Below are 23,359 nucleotides of genomic sequence, written 5' to 3' on the forward strand. Positions count from 1 at the left end.
AACTTAATGCTGTAAGTTTGTCTTTCAAAAACTCACACATTTAGGTCCAAAAATCTAAAACTCTCTAAATTTGACTTAAAGAAGATAGTAGACACAATTAAATGTGGCTCAAATGTTTTACAGTGAATGGTCAAACTGTTTAATATCCAGACTGAGATTAAACAGTTTAATCTCAGACTGGATGAATAGTATCTGCGAACATCGATGTCCAAATCAAGCAACAGATTCTTTGGTGGATTTAAGTCCAGACTTTGACTGGACCATTGAATATGTAACATTTTAGCAGGCTAGCAGTTACTAAAATTGGGCAACTTCTGACATTTACAAAAACTGGATTTCATTTAGGGGTATCAGAGGGAAGGGCACTTCATGTGTGTTGGAGTAGCAAATAAAATCCCAATAAAACTGTTAAGCTGACTATCTCTCACTCTGATCTCTTGTGTGGTTTATTCGTCCCCCCCTGCAGTCTGGCTGAGAACCAGAAGCCCACTGGCTCACCCAACGAGTGGGTGGACTGGTTCCTGGATCATCTGCAGCTGGACCCATGGATGGTGGGCGGCTTTGTGGTCATCGGGTTGTTCGCACTGGGAGTTCTGTCTCTGCTGCTCTTCGCTCTCCTGTACGGATGCTGCAGAAGCTCAAAAGCACCAAAGCAAAAGAAGAGGAAACCGAAGAAGAACTCAAAGAATGCAGTGATTTAGACGCTTGCACATATTTAAACACACTTTAAACGGATTCCGGTGTCACTTTTCCCACTGTTGAGGCATTTTTGTACATGTGGGAAATTTTTAATTTTAAGTCTGAGTCACAGCGTTTTGTTTAAAACAGTCTGTCAAATATAAGTTCAAAATATGTAGCTAAAATGTTCGTGTTTTATTTGCACTGATCTTATTACAAAAATAGTGAGATCACCAAACGCGAGTTCCTTGAATCTTTCCAAATGGATTCTGCAAGTCACCTTAAAAACACCATCTTGACTATGAAACATGGTGGTGGCAGCATCATGCTGTGGTGATACTTCCCCTCACCTGGGACTGGGAAGTAGAAAGATGTAGATAAACACAGGGCAACCTTGTAACCTCAACCTTGTAACACATGTTGCTTTGTGTTAATCTATCACAATCAGTCTTATTAAAATATATTAAAGTTTATGACTGTATGTGGCCTAATGAAAAATAAATCAAGGGCTAAGAGTTGTTTTCCAAGGCACTGTATTTTAAGAGCCATTACAGTAAAGACGTTTTATGATTCATAAATTTGCCCTGTTTGCTTTAAGAAGTCAAAATTTTAGCTAACACTACTTTATGTTCTAATAATGCTGCATTGTTACTATGTAGCGTGGATGCTAAACCTTAAAATTAATGTTAATGCAGATATAGACCCATAATATGTGTTACACATTTCAATATTATACATTTTCTGTAAATAGCAACATAAATACATAAATATTCTATAGTTTTCACAGCACGACGTAGCAATAGACGACAAAGAACTACATTTCCCAGTGTAGCTCCGGTGGGTTTTCTGCGCATTGCTTCACTGCGCAGCTGAAGCTTCTCGTCCGGTGACGTATTTAGTGTGCGCTCACGGCCCCGCTGCGTTTATGCGACTGAAATAGTTATGGCGAGTGGCAAAAAAAGCGCTCTGCTCTCATCTTTAGCAGATTATGGAGATGATTCGGAGCCCGACTCCGACCCAGAACCAGAAGATTCAGGTGATTTAAAAAAAAAAAATTATTACCGCAGCTTTAATCACAATAAAACACAATATTCATTTGTTAATTTTGTCTGTGAGACTACCATGAGTGTGAGCTAACAGTTAGCTTAACCTACTTTATACTGTTTGTTGGTTTTAGTAGTTTAGAAACCTTAGTTTATGTTAAATCTGGTATTATTGTAGTTAAATTGTAGTTTTGCAGACAAACTGTCCGTGTATTTTAGTTTTTCAGTACATTATTCCAGGTTATGTATTTTATATCGTGAGCTCAAGTTTACGTGATGATTTGTTTGGATGTTTATTAGTGTTAAATAAATGTACGAATTAGAAGGGATGTAAAAATATGCCTAGCTTGTGTTACACCAGTTACATACTCCATGAAACACTAAATGTGAAGCCGTTATTCAATTTGTGAAACTCAAAGTAGGACAGTTTTAACGCTTTTAAAAAACATTTCTATCACCTCAGAAGGGGTCCAACTTTAAAACACCACCATCTAGATTAAACCTGGACAGGATTATTCTACATTGAAAACAGAGTTGAGAGCATTTTAAAATAAAAAAAATAAAAAATCTGGGGTAATTTGTGTTCTTCAATTCTTAGCATTACACAAAAAGTTATGGCATTAACGGAGTAATCATTACAGAAGTGCTTGATTTAATTTATTTTTCTCAATATGTCCCTCAAACGTAGCTCTAAAAGACTCGTGAAGGAAGTAAAACTTTATTAGTAGGAATAAATGATCTAAAAACCTAGTACTAGTGTAAGAATCGATCAATAAAAACAAGACAAACTCTGAATCTGTGCTTGTAATGACACAAAAAAAAAAATCGCCAAACGTCCGTAAAACAGAACATTGTAAACGTACAGATGTTTATCCCATCGAAAAGCTGTATTTTAAAACGCATTTCTGGTCATTTCAACGCAACACATTTTTTTAAAAAAAGTTTAAAAATTGTATGTTTTAAAGGTCTAAATGTGGTGCATAAACTCCACTTTTCCCACCATTTCTACTTTTATCACTCGTGTCCTTTCCTTTACAAAAGTAGCGCATCGCATATTCAGTCGGCTGACCTTTGATATGGAAATAGCTGCACCATGTATCCGGTTACAGTTACTATTTCAGTATCAATGTGTGCTATGTTGCAATCACAAAAGACTTGTGGAATGTGATATTTTGACATTTCAAATATCAGGCAAACCACTTCTGCTAATGTAGTCGGCCTGTTGGCTCGACCTCTGGTGTTTTAGTTTGATTTAAATAATGTTAGTCACTCACAGATAAATCAAATTTGGTTTTGACGGATTGAAAAATTTGATGTCCTCTCCCGGCTGCGTTCCCAATAGTGCGTAAGCAAATAAACAAATCATTCGTTTCTGTGTTAATTTATTAACTCCAAGCCACGACAGCAAATAAAAAATCTAGTTTTTAAAAGGGGAAGCTGGGCAATTATCAACTTGAACAAAATGGCAGCCGGAGCTTGTTTGTAACTTCCCTAAGGCGGTGTCGGACCTCTGCGTTTTCCGTGTGTTTGTGTGCAGGGGGGCACGGAGGGGGCCTGGTCTACGGCTACGGGGACGACGACCTGAACCGGACAGAGGATGTTCAAGATAAAGTATCTGGAAACGAGGACAGCCGCGACAGCAACTCGGTCAGTGTCGAGTTCACGCCTGTGAACGCGTCTTCACAGGCTAAATTTGACTGCCGTTAAAATCAGTCCCAAGTGGGAAAAAAAAAAAAATGAAATAAACATCCAGTAATGCTCAGCAAAATGTACAGCTGTTTCACTGAAATCATAAAAACTAAAGAAAAACGTGACCTTGAAATAGAAATAGAGATGCTCAGTCCTACAAGGACGACCAACAGTTTTGGTTCGTTTTCAGATCTGACCTGTTGAGTCCAGTTTCAACTGTAACACATTAAAGAGCTAAAAAGAAAAAGGTTCGTCTTTATTGATTGAGTAGTTTTGGATCAAACGGAAAATGAAAAAAATACATTTTTGTTCTTTTTGCATCAAAGGATGTTTTCCTAATAAACTTTATCGGATTTTTCTTAAACTCATATAAGGTTAACCAAAAGCAGACAATCTTGGTTGATGCATTTATAGACCGAATAATTCTGGGAGATCTCAGTTTTGATGCTGTTGTCGATCAGCAGCCAGCGATGATCAGGAGAAAATTGAACCGTTAATTGGTGCGTTGATATTAATTTTTTTTTTTTTTCAAATATGGCAGTGCAGTTGTGATTAACCCAACACTTTCCTCATTTTTATGAGGAAAGCTATTTATGGGTCGGAGGTCAGATTTAGGACTAAGGTGTGAATTGAGTTTTTGTTAGGGTTAGGATTAGGTATGTAAGGGATAGGGTAAGGTTTAGGCTGTAGAAATGAGTGGAAGTCAATGGAAAGTCCCCACAAATATAGCCACGTGTGTGTGTGCGGGTGTGTGTGTGTTTCTCCATGTTTGTTCACCAAAGTAACAGATTGTACTTTAATAGGTTGAAAAAAATGTAGTTCACCTTGCCGTGATCACAAATAAAAGTTTTTATTATTGGAAAACCTTTGGAAAATAAACCAATCAGGATAGAGCAGCACATACACTTTTTGGTTCATATCAGTGTTGTTTTAAATTTTGTATAATTAAACAAACTATGCATGTCAATAGAATAATAACCTTATAAGGAAGTTTTTACAAAAAAAAAAAAGTTAATTAAATTTCTCCTCCTATATGATTTTTATTGTCTCAAACCTGAAGCAGGGGATATATTTTAAACTTGTCAGACCAACTTTACATAGATCTACATTTTGGTCTATAGCAGTAGTTGGGATGAGCTGTGTTTTGTTGGAGTAGCCGCATTTCTCTGGGAATCTTTCAATATTTTTTACCCAAGTCATTTCAGAATAGGTATTTGCCAACCATGTCCAAATGTGGCACCACAAAAAAAGCAAATCCAAAACTGGCTATGGTTTGAGAACGTGTTGCCCTAAATGGGCAAACATAGTTTCTAAAGAGAAGTTTGACTCAACATACAGGTAAAGCCTTCAGTAGGTTTGCATCTTGTTGTTGCTAACTGTTCAAAGCGTTGGCGTTAGCTAAAAGGCTAGGCTAACTCTAGCATGTCTTCCCTTTGGATTTGTTGATAATTTGTCACAGTTTAGTGTGGCTTCAGTTAATCATGTGCATAAAAAAACTGTATTGAATTTCTTAGTGCATTGAACATTGTACAGTTTAATAACCAGTGTCATGGTCCTGGATTGCTTTTAAATTGTATTTCTGCCAATTTAACTATTGACAGCTGATGTTTGAATCATTCAGCAGCTAAAGAGAGAAGAGCTGAAACGATTAATCATGATTAATTAATTACTAAAATAATCATCAACTAATTTAGTATGCGATTAATTGTTAACTGGACAAAAACACGACGGTCTGCTGGCTGAATGACTGCTCTTGTGCCCAACCACTAGACTTTGCAAGTTTTCTGGGGGAAACCTTGTGTACATTTTGCATTTAACATGAAAAAAAGTGTTCCATTTTCATTTTTTTATTTTCTTTTCCGTGTAAAAATGACTTAAATAGTTAAATGAAAAATCTGGAGAATGTGCCAAGTTTTTTTTTTTTGTTTTAAACCTGATTAATTGTAAGAACAATCGATTAATCATCAGAATAATAATGCATCTGACATATAAAGTTTTTTTAAATGCATTACTAAATTAATTCATCAGTAAAATAATTATTAGTTGCAGGCCTAAAAGCGAGTTAACATTAACACTAACAGTCATAATGTCACATCTACGGATGAATCTTTAGTCTAGTTCAAACAATTTCAGTCCGTCCCTATTTTTTTTTTTTTATAAAGTTAGCTGAATAATGTTTAACAATGTTGGAGTCCTTTGTGTTGCCTGCCTGGCCCCTGTCCTGGTCTTCTGCCCTCTGACCCCCCGGCCCTACAGTGTTAACCCTCTGCGTTTTTGTGTTTATAGGATATGGACGAATCAGACGAGGGGAGGGACGCAGATGATGTGGAGGTATTTGAACGACGACCTGTGGTTGGGGCGGATTAGATTTGGAAGTCAATGTTGCTCGCTAGATGGTGCTGTGGGATCATGTATGCCTGGATGTTAAACTTAACAACTGATTTGTTGTGTCTTAAACCTTCCAGCGGCGTGACTCGCTTAAAATGATTTGAGTCGCGCCACATTTCTGCGCCTTGAACATGTCGGGCTGTGAAGCGGAGGCTGTCAAGAGTGCAAACACCAGGAGGGTGGCGCACCTCTGAGGCTTTGCTTTATAACACGCCCTGTAGTCTGATCAGCTTTGTCTGCTAAATTCGCCGTGCAGTAAGACAGATAACAGCACTGTCAGTGTAAACATTGCGGTAATCGAAAAAGTTTTTTTTCAGCACTCGTGTGCCGACACGCTTGAGATTGTACGCAGAGAGCAGAAAGTCATGTTCAGGGGAAGACAAGTCGATGCATTAATGTTGACATGTTTTTATCTGATCTGGTGTGATGTATGCTGCTGTCTCGCTGTAGAAATGTTTTTGTGCTGCTTATTAATGCTCATTAGCTGACAGGAGCAGAATAGATGCTTGTTGGCTCTGCCTGCTCGCATTATCTGATGACTGTCAGTGTTCGCTCACTGCAACTTGCTGTTGTGAAACTTTTCTGCTTTTCTGTTTCACAATTTACTGCTTGGTTGTCATTTTCTCTCTCTCTTTTTTTTTTTTATGACATTGATTTGTTTTACGCTCGGTTTGGACATTTGTGGGCAGGCTGGAGGCTCGCGGGTCTCGGAAAGAGGCGGAATATCTAGCCTCCAGAGTAAACTGTTGGTACACGGGGAGTTTTTGCTAATTAATTGTGCTACATGTTTTTCTTAAAACTTCTTAGGATAGTGTTTTAAATCAAAATAAAACACTAAAAGTATGTTTCAGTCTGTTTTATAAGCAAAATCAGTGAATTTGTCTATTGAAGTTAAAAATATATCTTTTTTTAGCAACAGAAACAGTAGAAAAGTGCTTTTTTTAAAGATACGAACACATTACAGATGCTAGTGAGTTTACCTCTCTGCCATTTTTTGTCTGTTATGTTTTGACAAAAAGCAGCTGTCTGCTGCACGGCATCTCTTATGGGTCATTTTTCGATTTATTTCCCCCTTCAGGTTGTTTGGTACTCGCTTTGACAACCAATGACGTACAGTAGAGTTTAATATTATCAAGTCATTGTCCACTGCAAGGAAATGCGATTATGTGACTCCAAAAGCTACCGTCTGCCAGCAGGAGGCGGCTTACAGACTATTTGGTCATATTTCATGAGAATCCCAGTTGGGAATGAGAGTCATAGTCAGCGGAAAATGGGTTTAATATAAAATCTTATGAAAATGATCTGTTAATAATTTAGATAATACGTGAGATGTGAATGTTTCTTATTTTCTTTAAGGTGGGAGCTCCTGGAAACACAGCATGTCTGTGCGGCTGGTTTTTATTGGTAGCATGTGCAGCATAGAGAGGAATGCTGAGGTGATGCAATATCTCATGAGTAGGTGGGAAACCAGAGTAAAAAAAAAAATAATAATTTTTTTCCACCATATTCCTGTCAAATATATTTACGTTTATGGAAAAGCCGAGTTTTACTGCTCCGCGTCTCCAGAATTTCTTTAGGTTTTAGAGGCGAACTTTGACAGATGTTTTTACCAACATGTTAAAGTTTGTATGTAAATGTTGATTTCAAACCTACAGGACTAGAAATGGACCAATAGTGGCAAGTATCGATTTTAATTTATTCAGATTTTTTTTTTTAAAGAGCTACAGTTGAACCAAAAATTAAATTTTGATTCTAGAATGAAATGATGATGTGGTCTTAAAAGATGATATAGAAGTAGTGTTAAAAAAATAATAATAATAAAAAAAAAATATATATATACATATATACACACTGTCCAATACATCAAAGATATATTTTCTGGTATTTCTAGTGGTTCTGTGAAGATTTATCTCTCCATTTATATTGTTCACATGTCTATCGCAATATATTTATTGATTTCTTTTTTATCCAGCCCTGCTGTAAGCCCAAATCTGCCAGGAGTGTGAATACTTTTGGTATTAACTGCATATTGTACAAAAATACAATAAATTTTCAGTTATTTGCCTGTGACGTTGTGTGACTAATTAGAGCAGCTAGCATTGCTAAAACACCTGTCTGCATGAACTCCCTGGAGAGTAAGTTGAGGTTTAACTTAACGCTGAGATTTTCAATGAGCCACAATCGTTTCCGGTCCAACATGTTCGCTAAGAAGCTGTGGCGAAAATCTCCAAAAGATAAAACGGAGCAACTTTGTTTTTCTCCGTTTAGCCTTCCTGTTATCTGCAAAAAGTCTCTTTCTCAGCCTGGAAGAAAAGCAGACACTTCTCTGCATTTTGCAGATAATAACTTCCTTTTTGTCCTCTGACTTCATTTTTAATCTCCTTACTGTTACTGAAAACGGTTGATCTGAGTTTCTTTCAGTAACAACCCTCACACTGAAGAGTGTTGTTTCAGAAACTTGGCATTGGTTTACAAAACATAACAGTTAGCTTGTTGGTGAGACGGAAAACATAACAGGAACAAACTGTCAGTATTCTGCCATCTTTAGATCACTCTTCTACCTCTTACAAAAGTGCGTTCACCTGCTTTTTAGGCTGAACTTTAAGGCGACTTCATTAAACTTTTAAGTTTATCTCAGATTTGAAAATGAGAATGTGTTACATCGGCTAAATGAGAACCGATCGTTAAGGAGGCGATCAATGAATCGTGACCGATTTCTTCTCAACCGTAGCGCTGATTGTGTTTGCCGGGCACACACACTCCGTTTGTCAGAGCTCCCCTGAACTTTGTCCTCCTCCCTTCTTCTTCTGGCGAGGGCAAATCCTTTGATGTGCCTGTGTGGTTGCTAGGCGATGCTTCATGTCCTGTGAATAACAGCACTGTTGTGTTGGACCTGGATTACCTTCAGTGTGCTGGCACCGCACCGGGCATACTTTGGAGCTCCTCCTCTGGCTGAGCCGAGGCATTCTCTGGAAACCGAATACATTTACAATCCTTCTCTACTTCTCAGGAACTGTTCTGAGATTTGTTTTGTACAATTAGCTTCTATGCCAAACTTCTTTTTTTTTTTACCATCTTATGTTGGGTGGAAAATTAGCCTTAATCTGTTGCACTGAAATTAACTGTTCTAGCTGACTCATAGATTCATCATTTCCTCTCTTCTGCTTTTCACATTTCCTAACACAGAGTGTAACTATTATGGGCCAGATTTGTTTTCTGACCAAATTAAAATCTAAACGTGCTACAATGTCTCTCTCCTTTTCCTCCCGCCCTCTTGTTTTTTTTATTACAGGCATCAGAAGCAGAGAAGAAGGACCCCAATGAGCTTGTTGGTGAGTAATATGTAATAGTGACAGCTTCTCAAAGGATATATAGTATATTCCTCATAAACTGGGATGGGATATCATGCACTTTATTGCTAAACATATTCACTAGTGTGCCTTCACAGACTTGCGTTACACCCCAACTCGCAATAAGATTCCAGCCAAGGTTATTTTTTTTGGTCATTTTTTAAACTTTTCCATACACAAGTCGAAAATAAAGGACAGAAAAACCCAAAACAAACAAAAAACAAGACAAAAATAGTACAGAAATGGATAAGCAATAAAAGTAAAGGAAGCACAAGCTTATTATACATTCACTCTTTTATACATAAAGCATCATCAAGGTCAAAGTAGTTGAATATTTCCTGCATATTTTTTGAATATATATATCATGAAGTTCCAGCAAAATCAGGACACAAACTCATAAAAAATAAAAAAAAAATCAAACATCATCGCATATTTAGCAAATAATCTTTATACTTTTTAAGAGTGAAAAACACAGTTTTATCTCCTGACAACAATTATTCAACTTCGACTCCTCTGGGAATTTTGTGAGAATTTCAAACCATTCTTCCAGAAGCTCATTTGTGAGGTCAGACACTGATGTCGGACCCCAACGAGCGCCTGTTCCACCTGATGTTTATACAGCAGGTTCTCGCGAAGTTGAGAGCAGAACATTGTCAAGAAACGTGTTGGTATCCTGAAGCACTAAGGGTGCGTTCAAACCAGTTCTGTTTGGTCCGCTTTGATTGAATTCTAGTTCAGTTGTCTAGAATGTCCGGTTCGTTTGGGGTTGTGTGAATGTGCAATCGAGCTCTGATGTGGACTAAAAAAAAGCCAACTCTGCTCCGCCTAAAAAGCCAGGTCTCAGTTCAGTTGAAGGGAACTGAAGCGGTTTGAATAGATATATGAATGCCAACGAACCGGAGAGCGCTCTAAAAGCAGGAAGTGGACTAGAGCAAGGCATTCTGGATGTTTACGACCAAAACAAACGCGTGAGTCTAAGGCTCGTGGTCTTTTACAACACACAGAAGTGAAATTTGACACTTCTCCATTTTTGTTTACATTTTGCAAAGAAAGTTGCGCTCTGTCTTCGTCAGAGGTTTCTATGTTGTTTCTTTCATTAGTTCTTGATGCAGCGCCACATTCAGGCGAGGAGGTGAACAGGTTTTTCAATTAGTCCGGTTGGTTTGACGGCGTGAAAGCGAACTGCACCAGATGAAAATGTAACAAATGTTGCAATTTTGAACTAACCGAATCTACCTGACTGTCAGGTTTGAAAATAATTATTATTCCTTTCACCGGAACTAGGGCGACTATCCCAACTTCTGAAGAACAGCCTCTCCCAATAATTGCCTTCCTAGGTATTGTTTTTATCTCATCTGAAGGTAGTTAAACTGAGCTCCTGACATGACCTATTCTCTCATTAATGTGTAAAGAACAGTCAGCATGCCTAGCTGCTGGGATTTATACACCTGTTGCCATGGTAACAATGGGAATGGAGGAACGCTTTAGGCAAAAATAGTGTACAGCAGGGGTGTCAAACTCCAGTCCTCAAGGCCCGGTGTCCTGCAACGTTTAGATGTGCCTCTGCTGCACCACACCTGAATAGAATAATTAGGTCATTAAGGCTCTGGAGAACTGAGCTACACAAGGAGGAGGTAATTAAGCCATTTCATTCCAGTGTTTTGTCCCCGTGGCACATCTAAAAACTGCAGGACAGCGGCCCTCGAGGACTGGAGCTTGACACCTGTGGTGTACAGGATGCATAATGCCCAACGATGGTGTTACTGTGGAGCAGCAGTTTGTTTACTGATTAAACAATCTTACAACGAACATTATATCTGCCTTACTTTTCAATATAAAACTTTTCTTTTTTAACTTCTGGCCATGTCTCTCTCGTTCACCCTCCTCACGGAGTCCACAGTTATTGATGTTTGGAGGAAGAAAACTTTATTTTATATTTTGGCACAGGTTCATTGATTATTGCACTGCAAGAAGAAAGACAGTAGTATTTCCTAAAACATTTTTCCCAAAAGGGACATTTGATGATTTTGTTCTTTTCTTTTTATTTCTTTTTTTGCTTAGTGTCACAAAAATCCATCCCTACTATTCTAACTTTTATAAAGTCCAGCAAGTTGTTGAGAGCTTCCGTTTCCCAATTCTGAATGCAAGTCTGTATTGCAATATTCAGGTTTTAATCTGTAGAAGATTAAGTTTTTCTTCAGCTCAGACACATTTTTTTCTCTCTCTGTCTTAAGTTAAGTCAGACCAAAGTTTTCTTGTTTTACATCAGGCAGAATGAGCAAAATTATTTCTATTTGCTAAAAGCCAGAAAACGTAGCGAGAACATTTTTTAGACTTTTTATGTATTTTTTGTAACTTTGCATATTGTGTTTAAGCATTTAATTCAGGCAGGAAGGCCATTTAGCTCAACACAGTTCAATGTAATGAATATTTATTCAATGACTTATTGATCTGTGAATTTGGAATAAAGGTTAGCTTTTATTTTATAAGTCAAACATTATTGAAATTGGGGGATTTTTTTTGTTGAGTTAGTTGGAGACATTTCAAAATATAAAAATTTTGCTATATTTTAGTTTACGTTGTCCCTACTGTAGAATGCAGAGTACCATCCCAAGACTTTATTAATAACATTAATAAATTGTATCCTACATTTATTTTATTAGCATTTATTATTATTTTTTTATCTCCAAAATGTGGGGCTGGAAGAGTCTAAAAACTTACCTTGAAAATGCTTGAAAAGTCCTTGAACTTTACTGTGGGAAAAGTGTATAAACCCTGAATGTTACAGAGTGTGAATCTGATGTTATGATTTTTCATGTTTGCAGGTTGTAAGTTGCATTTAATACATGATCCATTAACTAGACCAGGCTTAGTTGGACCGTTTGCCAGCTGCCAAGCAGATCGGACTATCAGGAGTCGACAAGAAGCAGCTAGTGTTTGATGAATAATTGTTTACCTGCACAAGTGGGCATGTATGCATCAGATCAGACAGGATGTGACTGATACAGGGAGCGGTTTCATTCACCAGCCTGACTGAAAACCTCTTCTTACTGTTTGCCGTTGCAATCCACGAGCTGGATACGGCTTAAGGCGCCATGTGACGTAAAAATAAAGCAAATGAAACGCATCCTTAGATGTTTTTGTGTTTCTGAACCACAGATCAGCATCAGTGTCGAGGCTTTTAGGTCTTTGATATTCCAGCGGTGGAGCTCTTCCTCCGCAGTCTTTTCCGTCAGTAAATGTCAAGAGCGTTTCTGGCCAAAAGCCCCGTCACCGGGGCTGAAGTCTCTGTTCTTTGTCCGTCTGCTGAAGAGACAGACACTGTCCTAAAAAAGACCCTCAGGGCACAGATCGCGCCTTTCTCTCTGGAAGACAGATGGTCATTTGGAAACAAACTACAGTCTTTTCTCTGTATGTTACAGTCTTCTTAATGTGTACCAGTATTTTTTCCCCAGTCGGCGCCGACTTATAAGCATGGTTATTTATTGCGCATGCTGTGATTTATTGATTGCCGCCCAGCCAAAGTGAAGCAACGGAGTTTTATTTTGATGCTTCGATGAGAGTTTGGCGAAAGCTGCAGTTTTCCAGTAAATCTCAGATTGTCTTTAGCGGATTAGTGGCCTTTTTTTTTTTTTAGCGCGGTATAAGCCCCGTTTCAAATGCACTGAGAAAGTTCCTATCTGTGTTGTAATAAAATGCCAGGCCGCCGCCTAATGCTTGAGTCATCAGACTTGTTGTGTCAGGCATTTGTCATGGCTAGAGGCAACAGTTTTTATTTTCAGATGTACCTACACATGAGCATCGCTACCCATGTTCCCATGCTTCTGTTTCACTGAAAAATTGTTTGATTGCAACCTGTATATGCATGTGTAGGCATTGTGTTTCTGCCTGGTCAGCAAAAACAACCCTTTGACCCAGAGGAGGGTGATTGATAATGTGTCAGCTGAAGAATAGGCCCCAGAGGGAGGTCATGCTCCGATGTGTGGAGGTCAGAGTGGCGGAAAATTGATTTCAAGAATTTCTTTTAATGTTCGGTAGGATGCAACCGAGCAACGCACGTTGTTAGATGACGAAAGGACAGAGTGACGGATGTGTCTGGAGGCGTCGTCGTGTGAGATTCTCAAAGTGTAGCCTTGAAGAGAAAATAGCAGTTTTTTACTCAGATTTAAAACAAGCTGGAGCAGAAACAGAACAGAAACGTTTACAGAAACAACTCAGGCAGAATAATCACAGGCTACATTTAGTACTAGTCCTCTTAATCATATCCAAAAATTTGATATAACTGATTTAAAACAAACAAAAAATCTAAATAAAAATAGCATATTTTAACATTCTCAATAAAATAAATACATTTTTAATAGGAAAGGCTGTAAAGGTTGACGGGTTATTTTGTTCTTTAGTTATGATGAAACTAAAAGAGTGCCACCTATCACTCTTAATTAAAACTGCAGATGGCTAGCTAAGGTTAGCATGTCTGTAAAGCAGCAGGCTGCAGACTAGCTATCAGAGCAGGTAGCCTGACAAATTAAGTAGGTAACAACTTGACTGACGAAATGTTACAAATAGGGCTGTTTTTAAAAGAATATTTTAGTAATCGAGCACTCCATTGATTATTTTTACGATTACTCCGAAGTTTGCCTCTCTCTCTCTTTCTCTTTATCCGTCTCTCTCTTTCAATCTCTCTCTTCCTCTCTTTCTCTGTCTCACTCTCTCGTTCGGTGCGCTAAGTAATAAAACATAATTTAATGAATAAATATAATGTCGAATCATTCGAGGAATCGGTGCAACCCTAGTTACAGCTGACATTTTTAGAACTGTAACAGTATTTTATTGATTTTTTTCAAATTATATATTTAAAAATTTTAAAATGGCGTACAGGGCGACAAAATAGTGCGACAAAAAGTTTTCCATGCCAGGAAAACTTGTGTGTGAAGTTTCATAGCGACGGGTCACTTTCTTTTCAAGACAACTTTATAATTTAGGAAGGTTATGCTGTAATGTTTTAACAATTTAAAAACGTGAACTTGGTTCTGACTCGTGCCGAGTCCAGACACTAAATACAGGTCGCATATTGGTCTCTACGGTTTTATAATCTGGCTGGTCATGACAAAAGATTACAGGAAAGGGAGCAGGAAGAATTACTGCTTCTACTGCAAATTCTTGATTTAATTGAAAGCCTTGTGTGTTAGTGGAATTTTCCTCCAATGTTTTTTTTTTTTTTTTTTAGATAAAATGTTCGCCAGAGACCAAGTCAGCGGTTCAGAATATGATCTTGTCGAGTCAAGTTTTAACCCGTCTCTGTTCCTCACTAAAAGTCAGCACCCACTTCTGCTGTTACAGACGCGCACACACCTACAGCACGTTTTTGCAGTGTGTCTTGACAGCAGCGAGTGAAGGCGAGGAGCGCGCGCGCGTGTGTGATTGAGATATAGCGGTGACAGTGAAGAATGCCTGGCCCGGAGTCAGGGGAAGCAGAGCAAAACAAGCGACAGGTCCAAAAGGAGGGAAAGGAGCCTCCCTTCTCCGTACAAGCCCTGACAGCAGCCACTCCCTGGCTGCAATGTGCGCACTGTAAAACCTACACTTAGAACCAGGGTGCACAGGAATTCCCCACTGCTAGATTAGCATAACACACACACACACACCCATACACACAAACACCCCATGTTTCAGAAAGCAAGTTAAAAAAAAATCCACGTTCACCACCTTTCTTTAAGAGTGTTTACTCAGTTAATGCCTCTTCATGTGAGGACAGGTTGAATTATAGAAGGAGTCATGTTTGATTTTGTTTTTTTTTTGTCTCGTCAGCGCTCTTCTCAGAGAAGGTGAGAAACATGTCACCCGATGAGATCCGAATCCCTCCCGAACCCGCGGGACGCTGCTCCAGTCAACTACAGGTACCCGGCCCTAACGTCAAACCCCGCACATCAACAATACCCATGATAAAAATAAATAAATAAAAAGTAAAAACGTAATTATTGCTTCTGTAGTCGGGATTGAGTAGGTTTAACATACCAAAGTTATCAGGGTGTGGTTGTCTGGGCTTCGTTTAAGAGGCCGTATTTTCTGTAGGCTACTTGGAGCGTCAAATAAACACTTACACACTCAGTGCTTCCTGTGAAATAATAAGAACCTAAGCCTGGTTCCCATGGAAACATTGGCAAACTATTTCCTTCAGTAGACGTATATCAAAGCTTGACATTTAAAAGTGGGAGTTAGGGCTGGGCGAAATGGCATAAAGTGAATTATTATGAATTATAGAGCACTTCGCTTCGATGAGGACAAATGGACGATAACATCAAACCTCCTAAAGATCAGGAGTGTGGATGTGATGGGACTTTTAAGACTACAGAATCTGCAAATATATGAAGAAAATATGTACTTTTAGTTAAGTTATTGAACAAATAAGCACAACTAAACATGTTTAGAAGAATAAAAATAACTTCCAAATGTCTTTGCTGAACCAAAATGTTGCCAAATTATTCTTTTTCTTTTTTTTCCTGGGAATGAGCTTTTCCTTCGCTTCAACTAGGACTGCAACTAGAAATTATTTTAGTATCCAACTATTTGATTGATTGCTCCATCAATTATTCAATCAGTTATTCTGACGATTAATCGATTAATTGGATTTTAAAAATGGGCAAATTCTACAGATTTTATATTTAACCACTTATGACTTTTTATACATTAGAAATACATTGAAATATGCAAATAGACAAATATTTTAACTAATTTTTAAATAAGATAACATTATATTACCTAAATGTACCACAGCATCTCACTCTGTAAGTCAGTTTGAACCTCATGAAGCTAAAACTGTGCCACTTAAGGAGTTTTAGCTTAAACATATGTACAGACAAAGGTGTTTTTATCTTATATGCATATTTATTTTGTACATTTTTTGCTAAAATTCTCCAAGTATGTTTTTTTTTTTCCAGCAAATTGACTTATTTTTAGGTAACGATTAATTGATGAGTAAATTAGTTGACTATTAATCGACTCGTCACAATTAATTTGATTAATCGTTTCAGCCATTGCTTCCAAATCTGACATTTTCTCCATTTTTCTCAACCTCACCGTCTCCCTCACTCGTTACAGACCGGATGGGGTAGAGTCACGTGAAAACAGATGTTTTAAAGGGACACGAGCGCACAGCTTTACACAGCCAGAGACAAAAACACAGAAAATACCGACGCGAGCAAAATGACGTCGGCTATTGTCATAAATTTCGTTGTCGGATAATTTTTGGTTTATGGCCCAGACCTAATGGGATGATAAAAGCTGTGAGTATTTACAAAAGCCCGGTGTGTGTGTGTGTGTGCTCTTCTCCACACACCCAATGAATAGGTTAGGATGTTTAATCGCCCCCTCTGGAAACAGAAATATATTTTGGTGGCTACATAAATTCTGAGTCTCCCCTTTAATTAGAGCAGCGTCTTCCTCTCAGCCACCTCTGCCCTCTTTCTGGCTTTTCGACGCCGCGGCGTTCAGAGCGCCGCTCGAGTTTGCTTCCTGGCGAGGAGCTAAGGCAGGTCAGGACACACAGCTGACTCTGAAAGCGCCCAGCAAACACGGTCGCCCCCAGGGCCGGCACTCCCCCACCTGTCTGATGAACATCTGATGATTCACCTGAGCGTCCTGCACGTCCCTGCCTTCAGGTCGCGGCAGCAGGAGGTCGTGTGCCTTTTCAGTTTCTAGCTTGATTTGATTTCGTAAACTTGGTTTCAGCCGTATTCAAGTTCAGAAAGCACAAATTAACTGGAGAGAGTGGCAATCTGGTTTAGAGATTCTGGATCTACCTGGGGGGCGGAAAAAAAAAAAGATTTAAAGATGGCTGCCTGGTGAAAGGCAGCATATTTTCCTGGATTTTGATGGTATTGGTCTGGATGTGACCATTGCTTCCTCGTTTTAATAGCCTGAAGCCGTTCTTCTTAGAGTTCTTCCAGCTTTTCTTTAGGGAATGACATGACTGATGAAAAATGACTAATCAACTCTAATTGAAAATGTTTGCAAACCCCAAAGATATGCAGGATGACTGAGATTGTTTGCCTTCTCACATATTTGGTTGCATAGGATCATGACTGAATGAAACATTTACATTTCAAAATACAACAGAAACCCATTATTGGTCATGATTTAGATAATTTAGCTGATCTAGTGCCGCCCAACCTTTACTCTGAGAGCAAGTTTTGTGTTTTTGAAGCTCTGACTGTAACCAACCAGATTTAATTATTTACATTTAAAGGCCACAAAATATTTCGATTAAAAGAATTTCAAGTCCATTTCGCTCAGATCCTAATTTAGCGAAAGAATTCTGGCGTGGATTTCGAAGGAAATGGATGCTGACGAGGCTCCAAGCTGCAAATATCTCAGCTGTTATATGAGGACGTTGGGATGCGACTGAAGATTAATATTATTTTTACATTAATATTCATAATATCGAGAGAAAAGGTTTTTCATTCTAAGATTCCAACTGTTTTTCTTTCTCCTATTCAATCTGGGGGAAAAATGCATTATTTACAACATATAATTTTTTTGAGGTATATTTTAACATAAATGTCCAGCTGTTGGAATAGCATTACCTGATTTTTTTCCCCTATTTTTTCTTTTTACTACAAAGTAAAACTGAACGTCGTCCAAGAGTAGTGATTTTGTGTTTCTTTTGGAGCTCGGCTGAATGTTCCTCTGAGGCATCAGAAACATATTCTGATTCAGAAAAATATTGTAGAAATAATCAGTGATTTTGACACGTTCAGTCTGTTTCCGTTCACTGACTCGCTCGTGTGGTGACAGGAGAAGATCTACAAACTGTACGAGAGAAAAATCCACGGAGACTTTGACACAAACAGCCACATCCAGAAGAAAAAGGAGTTTAGAAACCCGAGGTATGCAGCTCAGCTGAGGAACACATGCCAGTGATGCACACACTCCCACAGTCACTTTCTATCAGATACACTTTTTTCTTTTCTTTTTTTTTTTTGTCAGTTTTGAGTGAGAAGACCACACAAGTGCATTAGCACTATCCAGCCTCATCCTTTCTGAGACAATCTGACGATCCGGTCGTGTTTGAGCAGCTTGTCGCTGACCCAACTTCATTGGTTTCCTTTCAGCATTTACGAGAAGCTTATTCAGTTTTGTGGAATCGATGAACTGGGGACGAACTACCCAAAAGACATGTTTGATTCTCACGGCTGGTCTGAAGACTCCTACTACGAAGCTCTCGGTACGTCCTCCTTCGTCATGATTCCAGCTGAGAACCCGTCGTTATTATTATTATTATTATTATTATTATTATTATTATTATTATTAGTAGTAGTAGTAGTAGTATAATTATTAGTATAATTATTCTCCTTCCAGCCAAAGCCCAGAAAGTGGAGATGGACAAGCTGGAGAAGGCCAAGAAGGAGCGGACCAAGGTGAGCCGAACAAAGAAAAAGCAGGATAAATATGCTGTCAGTTTTTTTTTTTCTGTTTTTTTTTCCTCAGAGGCAAGTCTCCACCAGCTGCGCTTCGTTTTTACTTAACGATCTTCATCTGAGGCAAAAGTCGCCTTTGCCAAGTTCTGCTCTCGTAACGGCCCAACCCAGTGCAGGTTTGCAGCTTGGCTGTGCCCGCTCGGATCTCGTACGTCAGCTTTTTTTTTCTCCGGTGGAACTGAGCTCTTCAGATTTATTTATTTATTTTTCTTCTTCTCTCTTAGTGATATTGTTGGCTTCAAACTGTCTGTGACTAATGAGAGCGGGAAAATAGGTGGATAAAGGTCGCCGTGGTTAGAAAAGTGCCACATGCCGCCGTGATGCGCCGCGGCATCAAATGACATGCTGCGCTGCGGCGCATTTCCATCTGTCGATGTTTGGCTAACCATTTCGCAGTTGTTGTTTTTCCATTAAATAAATAACGCAATTAAAATGACATGCGAATAAGTTCGATAGAGCTAGGGTTATTATCCACCGTTCTCTTGCTTACCGCCTCCTGTTGTTTTCTTCGGATTTTTCGCCGGTGGCGACGTCCGGTCGCGAAACAAAAAAGTGTTTCTATTGCGGTTTCGCAAAATATCCAAATTTCGACACGGTGGAAAATATCACATCGTCTTAGCGCAAAGGACGATTTTTCAAAACGGATTTATTCCAGTTTGCGCAATCATCGGAAATGCAGTTTAGGAAATATTGGATTTGAAGTGAGTTTATGGTGCACTTAAGGTGGAACAGAGTCACCAGACTCTGAACAGCTCCTCAGCGATGTCTCGATGTGCTTTCTTCAGATCGAGTTCGTCACGGGAACCAAGAAAGGCACCAACCCTTCCAGCACAGCGGCCTCCACCACCAGCAGCAGCAGCACCACCACCTCCACAGGTAACACTCGCTGCACAAAACTCCACCCGGGAAAATTAAACCGCTCTTAGGCAAACTTTTGATGATAAGACAATAATTTTTTCTCCCCAGATTTTCAGTGGCATTGACTGTTTTATTCTTTATTGTTGTTTTTTTAAGCAAAAGAGACTAATATATTCCAGATACAAGGAATATACACAAGTATTCATACCCACAAAGGTTTTCTGCGCTTTGTTTCGAAGGTAAACGGCAGCAGATCGGGCTGTGATGTGGTAGATCAATGAAAAGCAGTGGAAACCTGTGTGAAGTAGATGGAAATGATCCATGGTTTTAAGGTGTTTGGTGGTTTTGTGTGTTTTTAATAAATAAAACTCTGAAAAGTGTGGCGTGCATTTACTTAAATTGTAGAAGAGCATTTTCCCGCCTGAGACAAAACCATCTGCGGATAACTCGGTGTCAGCCATATTGTCTGACAAACCTCTGAACAGAAACTCTTTCTTCTGATTCTTTATTGGAGTCAGATCTGGACTTTGACTGGGCCATTCTAAGGCATGGAAATGCTTGAATCTGAACCGTTCAGTTCTAGCTCTGTTTATATGTTTGGTGTTGCAAACAGAGACGTCTACTCTGAGCAAAACCATCTCCACAGCATAGTGCTGCCACCACCATGCTGCATCTTGTGGATGGTGTTTTCAGGTTTCCCAGCATGCTTTGCTTTCCCTTCTGTTGTTCATTTGTAAATGGATGTATTTTACTAATTAGGTGAATTCTGGATTTAATTTAGGGCTGTCAGGTTTTTTTTTAATACATACAATCTGCTTCACTATCATACACTAATTTGTCTGTAATAGTCTAAAATACTTCGACGTTTGTGGTAAAATGTGGAAATGTTGAATACTTTTGCAGGCCACTGAATCTACAAACATACACACTTTACTTTCATCTGCAGTCCTCTTAGTTGTTCTCTTCTTTATAACCTGGAGAGCCACTTCCTGATGTGCAGCAAAAGCCGAGTTTCCGTTGACCATACATTTGCACAAAATGAATTTGCTTAATGGAAACGCACCAATTTTGATTAAACTCATGTTTTTTCTATAAAAGGTTTTGGTGCCAGGATGAGGGCTTATTTTCTCGACCGTATCGAAATTAATGCGGTTGTTGATCGAGCTGCATGATCAACAACCGGATGCTACTACTGGCAGAAATGACAAGGAAGACAACAGGAAGTGGTAGGAGGGTGATGGCTCCACATGTTTTTAATGACTTACTGCGTGAATAAAGTTTTTCACGTCATTTCTTATTTAATGGAAACACCAAAATTGCGAAAATATGTTTTTCGAAATTAGTGGAACATGGACAAAGTTTTGCGCACGTTTGTAATGGAAACCCATGTAGCGCCTCACAGCTACGCCTTTCTGCCAGCCTCTCTAATGAACAAAATGGCGATTAATCAACTCTTAATGCAGCAATAGTTGTGATTCTGCTTTGTGTTTTGCTCCCGCCAGCAGACGCCCAGAAGAGGAAAAGCAAGTGGGACTCGGCGATCCCCGTCACCCTGGCCCAGCCCACCCTCATCACCACCACGGCCACCCTTCCCGCCGTCGTGTCGGTAACCACCACGGCTAGCGGCACAAAGACCACGGTCATCTCTGCGGTGGGCACCATCTTAAAGAAAGCAAAGCAGTGAGCAGACAACGGCGAGCAGAAAGGGCCACGTGTTGGATCATAGGAGCGACCAGATCCAGACTGATCCCGTTGGATTGAAGTGTTGATGCTAAGAACCAGCAATGCTGAACTCGGACGAATCAAAGCACTGGACTGCCTTCTGGAGCCGGGGCTGTATCTGCACCTTCATCCTAAAGCCAAAATTACACTTCTGTGGTGTCTGATTCACGAGGATGTTTTTATACATTGGCAACGCCTGAAAACTTAATGCGATTTCGACGGAGCGCGTTCCTAAGCGGACTGGATAAAGCGAACGGAAAGCTGTTTATTTTTATATCTGTAGTTGCTGTGAAATGTAGTCCGTTTCTCTCGGTTGTGTGCAAACCTTCTTTTTTTTTTTTTGCGTTTTTGTTTGAGACATAGTGAACACCTTTCAGACAAGTTAATTTTTACACTTCTACATGTGTATCGATTGTACCAGGAATAAAAGAAGCAAATGTTGCCTTTTCAATTTGACTTTTTGTTTACCTCTCAGTTCATTTCCTAAATAGTTTTACGGGATTTTTTCTGCCTTAAGAACCGGATTATTGAAACTCAGGAAATCTCCTTACACTTCACTAAAGCTTGTAGACCTTTAAGGTGTTTTTGAAGATGGAAGAAATGTTTTAGCTTTAGGTGACTAAAATCCCTGGTGAGATTTTGGCACCGGGCTGTGAGGTTCATGCCCAGCTGAAGGCTTGGAGCTGAATCATTAATGACAGTCAGCTGAATCACACACGCCTCTGGCTACAAGCTGTGACAGAAGCCATCCATTTGGTTCAAGCGCATGAGCAAATGTTTGGGTTCTGCTTGTACCGCAACGTGTTTTTGCAGAGTCCGGAATGCAGAACTGACAGGAAGGGAAAAAAAAAGAAATATTAAAAAAAAACATACTGAACCTCCATCTCACACCAGCCGGGTACATTTTGCTCAGGTGGAGCTCTTGCATATTTACATAGATGCACGCACACACACACCCACACACACACACACACGCAACTGGATTACTATCTGCCTTGTTAGATTGTTTTACAATGAACACTTAACTTTACTGATTTAATGTGGAAGCTTATCTAGTAGCCAAATGTATTAAATGTAAACAAGTAGCTCACGTCAGGTTCTGATTATTTTGACTTCAACAACAATAACAAATAACACTGTTTAAAAAGTGAATATGGGTAAAACTTTATTTTTTAAAAAGAAAGGCAAAGTGGGCATGCCGTGGTGGCGTAGCGGTTAGCGCGACCCATGTTTGGAGGCCTTGAGTCCTTGACGCTGCCGTCGCGGGTTCGACTCCCGGACCCGACGATATTTGCCGCATGTCTTCCCCCCTCTCCTTCCTCTTTTCCTGTCAGCCCACTGTCATATAAGGAGGGACACTAGAGCCCACAAAAGACCCCCTGGAGGGGTAAAAAAAAAAAAGACAGGCAAAGTAAAATGAATATATACAGTACAGACCAAAAGTTTGGACACACCTTCTAATTCAATGGGTTTTCTTTATTTTCATGACTATTTATAAGGCAAGAAATCCCACTTATTAACCTGACAGGGCACACCTATGAAGTGAAAACCATTTCAGGTGACTACCTCTGGAAGCTCATCAAGAAAATGCAGAGTGTGTGCAAAGCAGTAATCACAGCAAAAGGTTGCTACTTTGAAGAAACTAGAATATAAGGGGAATTTTCAGTTGTTTTACACTTTTTTGTTTAGTGCATATTTCCACATGTGTTATTCATAGTTTTGATGCCTTCAGTGTGAATCTACAATGTCAATAGTCATGAAAATAAAGGAAACTCATTGAATTAAAAGGTGTGTCCAAACTTTTGGTCTGTACTGTATATATAAACGGATTCCACTGCGATACAATCACATTCAATACATTAGAATGTTATTGAAGAGTGAATCTTTCTGTAAATCCGTTAAAGATTAATTAAACACAGGCTGGAGTTGTCAAGCTTTTGTGGTTACAGCTGATGTTGTTTTCATAAGAAGCTATGGAAGAAGGCAGACCTTGTGAAACGTGGTGGCAGCATCATGCTGCGGTGATCCAGAAATGATGCTCAGAGCGGTCAGAGGAAGAGGCTGCAGAAGTCTTGTGACGGCTATAAACATGGTGTTTGAAGGTTAGAGCAAAGTTCAAAGGGAATAAATGATTTTTGCAAGGCACTCACTGTAT

General features: G+C 39.2%; 1 protein-coding gene across 2 annotated transcripts; it reads left to right on the forward strand.

The window, feature by feature from the left end:
• The first annotated feature begins 1,582 nt into the window (after positions 1-1,582).
• Positions 1,583-21,660, forward strand: sap30bp (SAP30 binding protein). Of its 2 annotated transcripts, none has more exons than XM_032573965.1 (10): positions 1,583-1,714; positions 3,259-3,368; positions 5,697-5,741; positions 9,091-9,130; positions 14,957-15,045; positions 17,942-18,033; positions 18,259-18,371; positions 18,506-18,564; positions 19,410-19,500; positions 20,985-21,660. In XM_032573965.1, the coding sequence occupies exons 1-10, from the start codon at positions 1,621-1,623 to the stop codon at positions 21,164-21,166; spliced, it is 915 nt and encodes a 304-aa protein (XP_032429856.1). In that variant the 5' UTR covers positions 1,583-1,620; the 3' UTR covers positions 21,167-21,660. The 2 variants fall into 2 exon arrangements, with proteins under 2 accessions (XP_032429856.1, XP_032429857.1); XM_032573966.1 differs by having other exon boundaries at positions 20,988-21,660.
• The last annotated feature ends 1,699 nt before the right edge of the window (positions 21,661-23,359 follow it).

The sequence above is a fragment of the Xiphophorus hellerii genome, chromosome 10 (assembly GCF_003331165.1).
Source record: "Xiphophorus hellerii strain 12219 chromosome 10, Xiphophorus_hellerii-4.1, whole genome shotgun sequence".
Taxonomy (NCBI): domain Eukaryota; kingdom Metazoa; phylum Chordata; class Actinopteri; order Cyprinodontiformes; family Poeciliidae; genus Xiphophorus; species Xiphophorus hellerii.

Excerpts from the sequence above, each read along its gene's own strand:
- sap30bp (XM_032573965.1), top strand. The coding sequence starts at position 1,621 with ATGGCGAGTGGCAAAAAAAGCGCTCTGCTCTCATCTTTAGCAGATTAT. Across the intron at positions 5,742-9,090 it reads GGGACGCAGATGATGTGGAG|GCATCAGAAGCAGAGAAGAA; the intron begins GTATTTGAACGA and ends TTTTTATTACAG. Across the intron at positions 18,565-19,409 it reads CCAAGAAGGAGCGGACCAAG|ATCGAGTTCGTCACGGGAAC; the intron begins GTGAGCCGAACA and ends TGCTTTCTTCAG.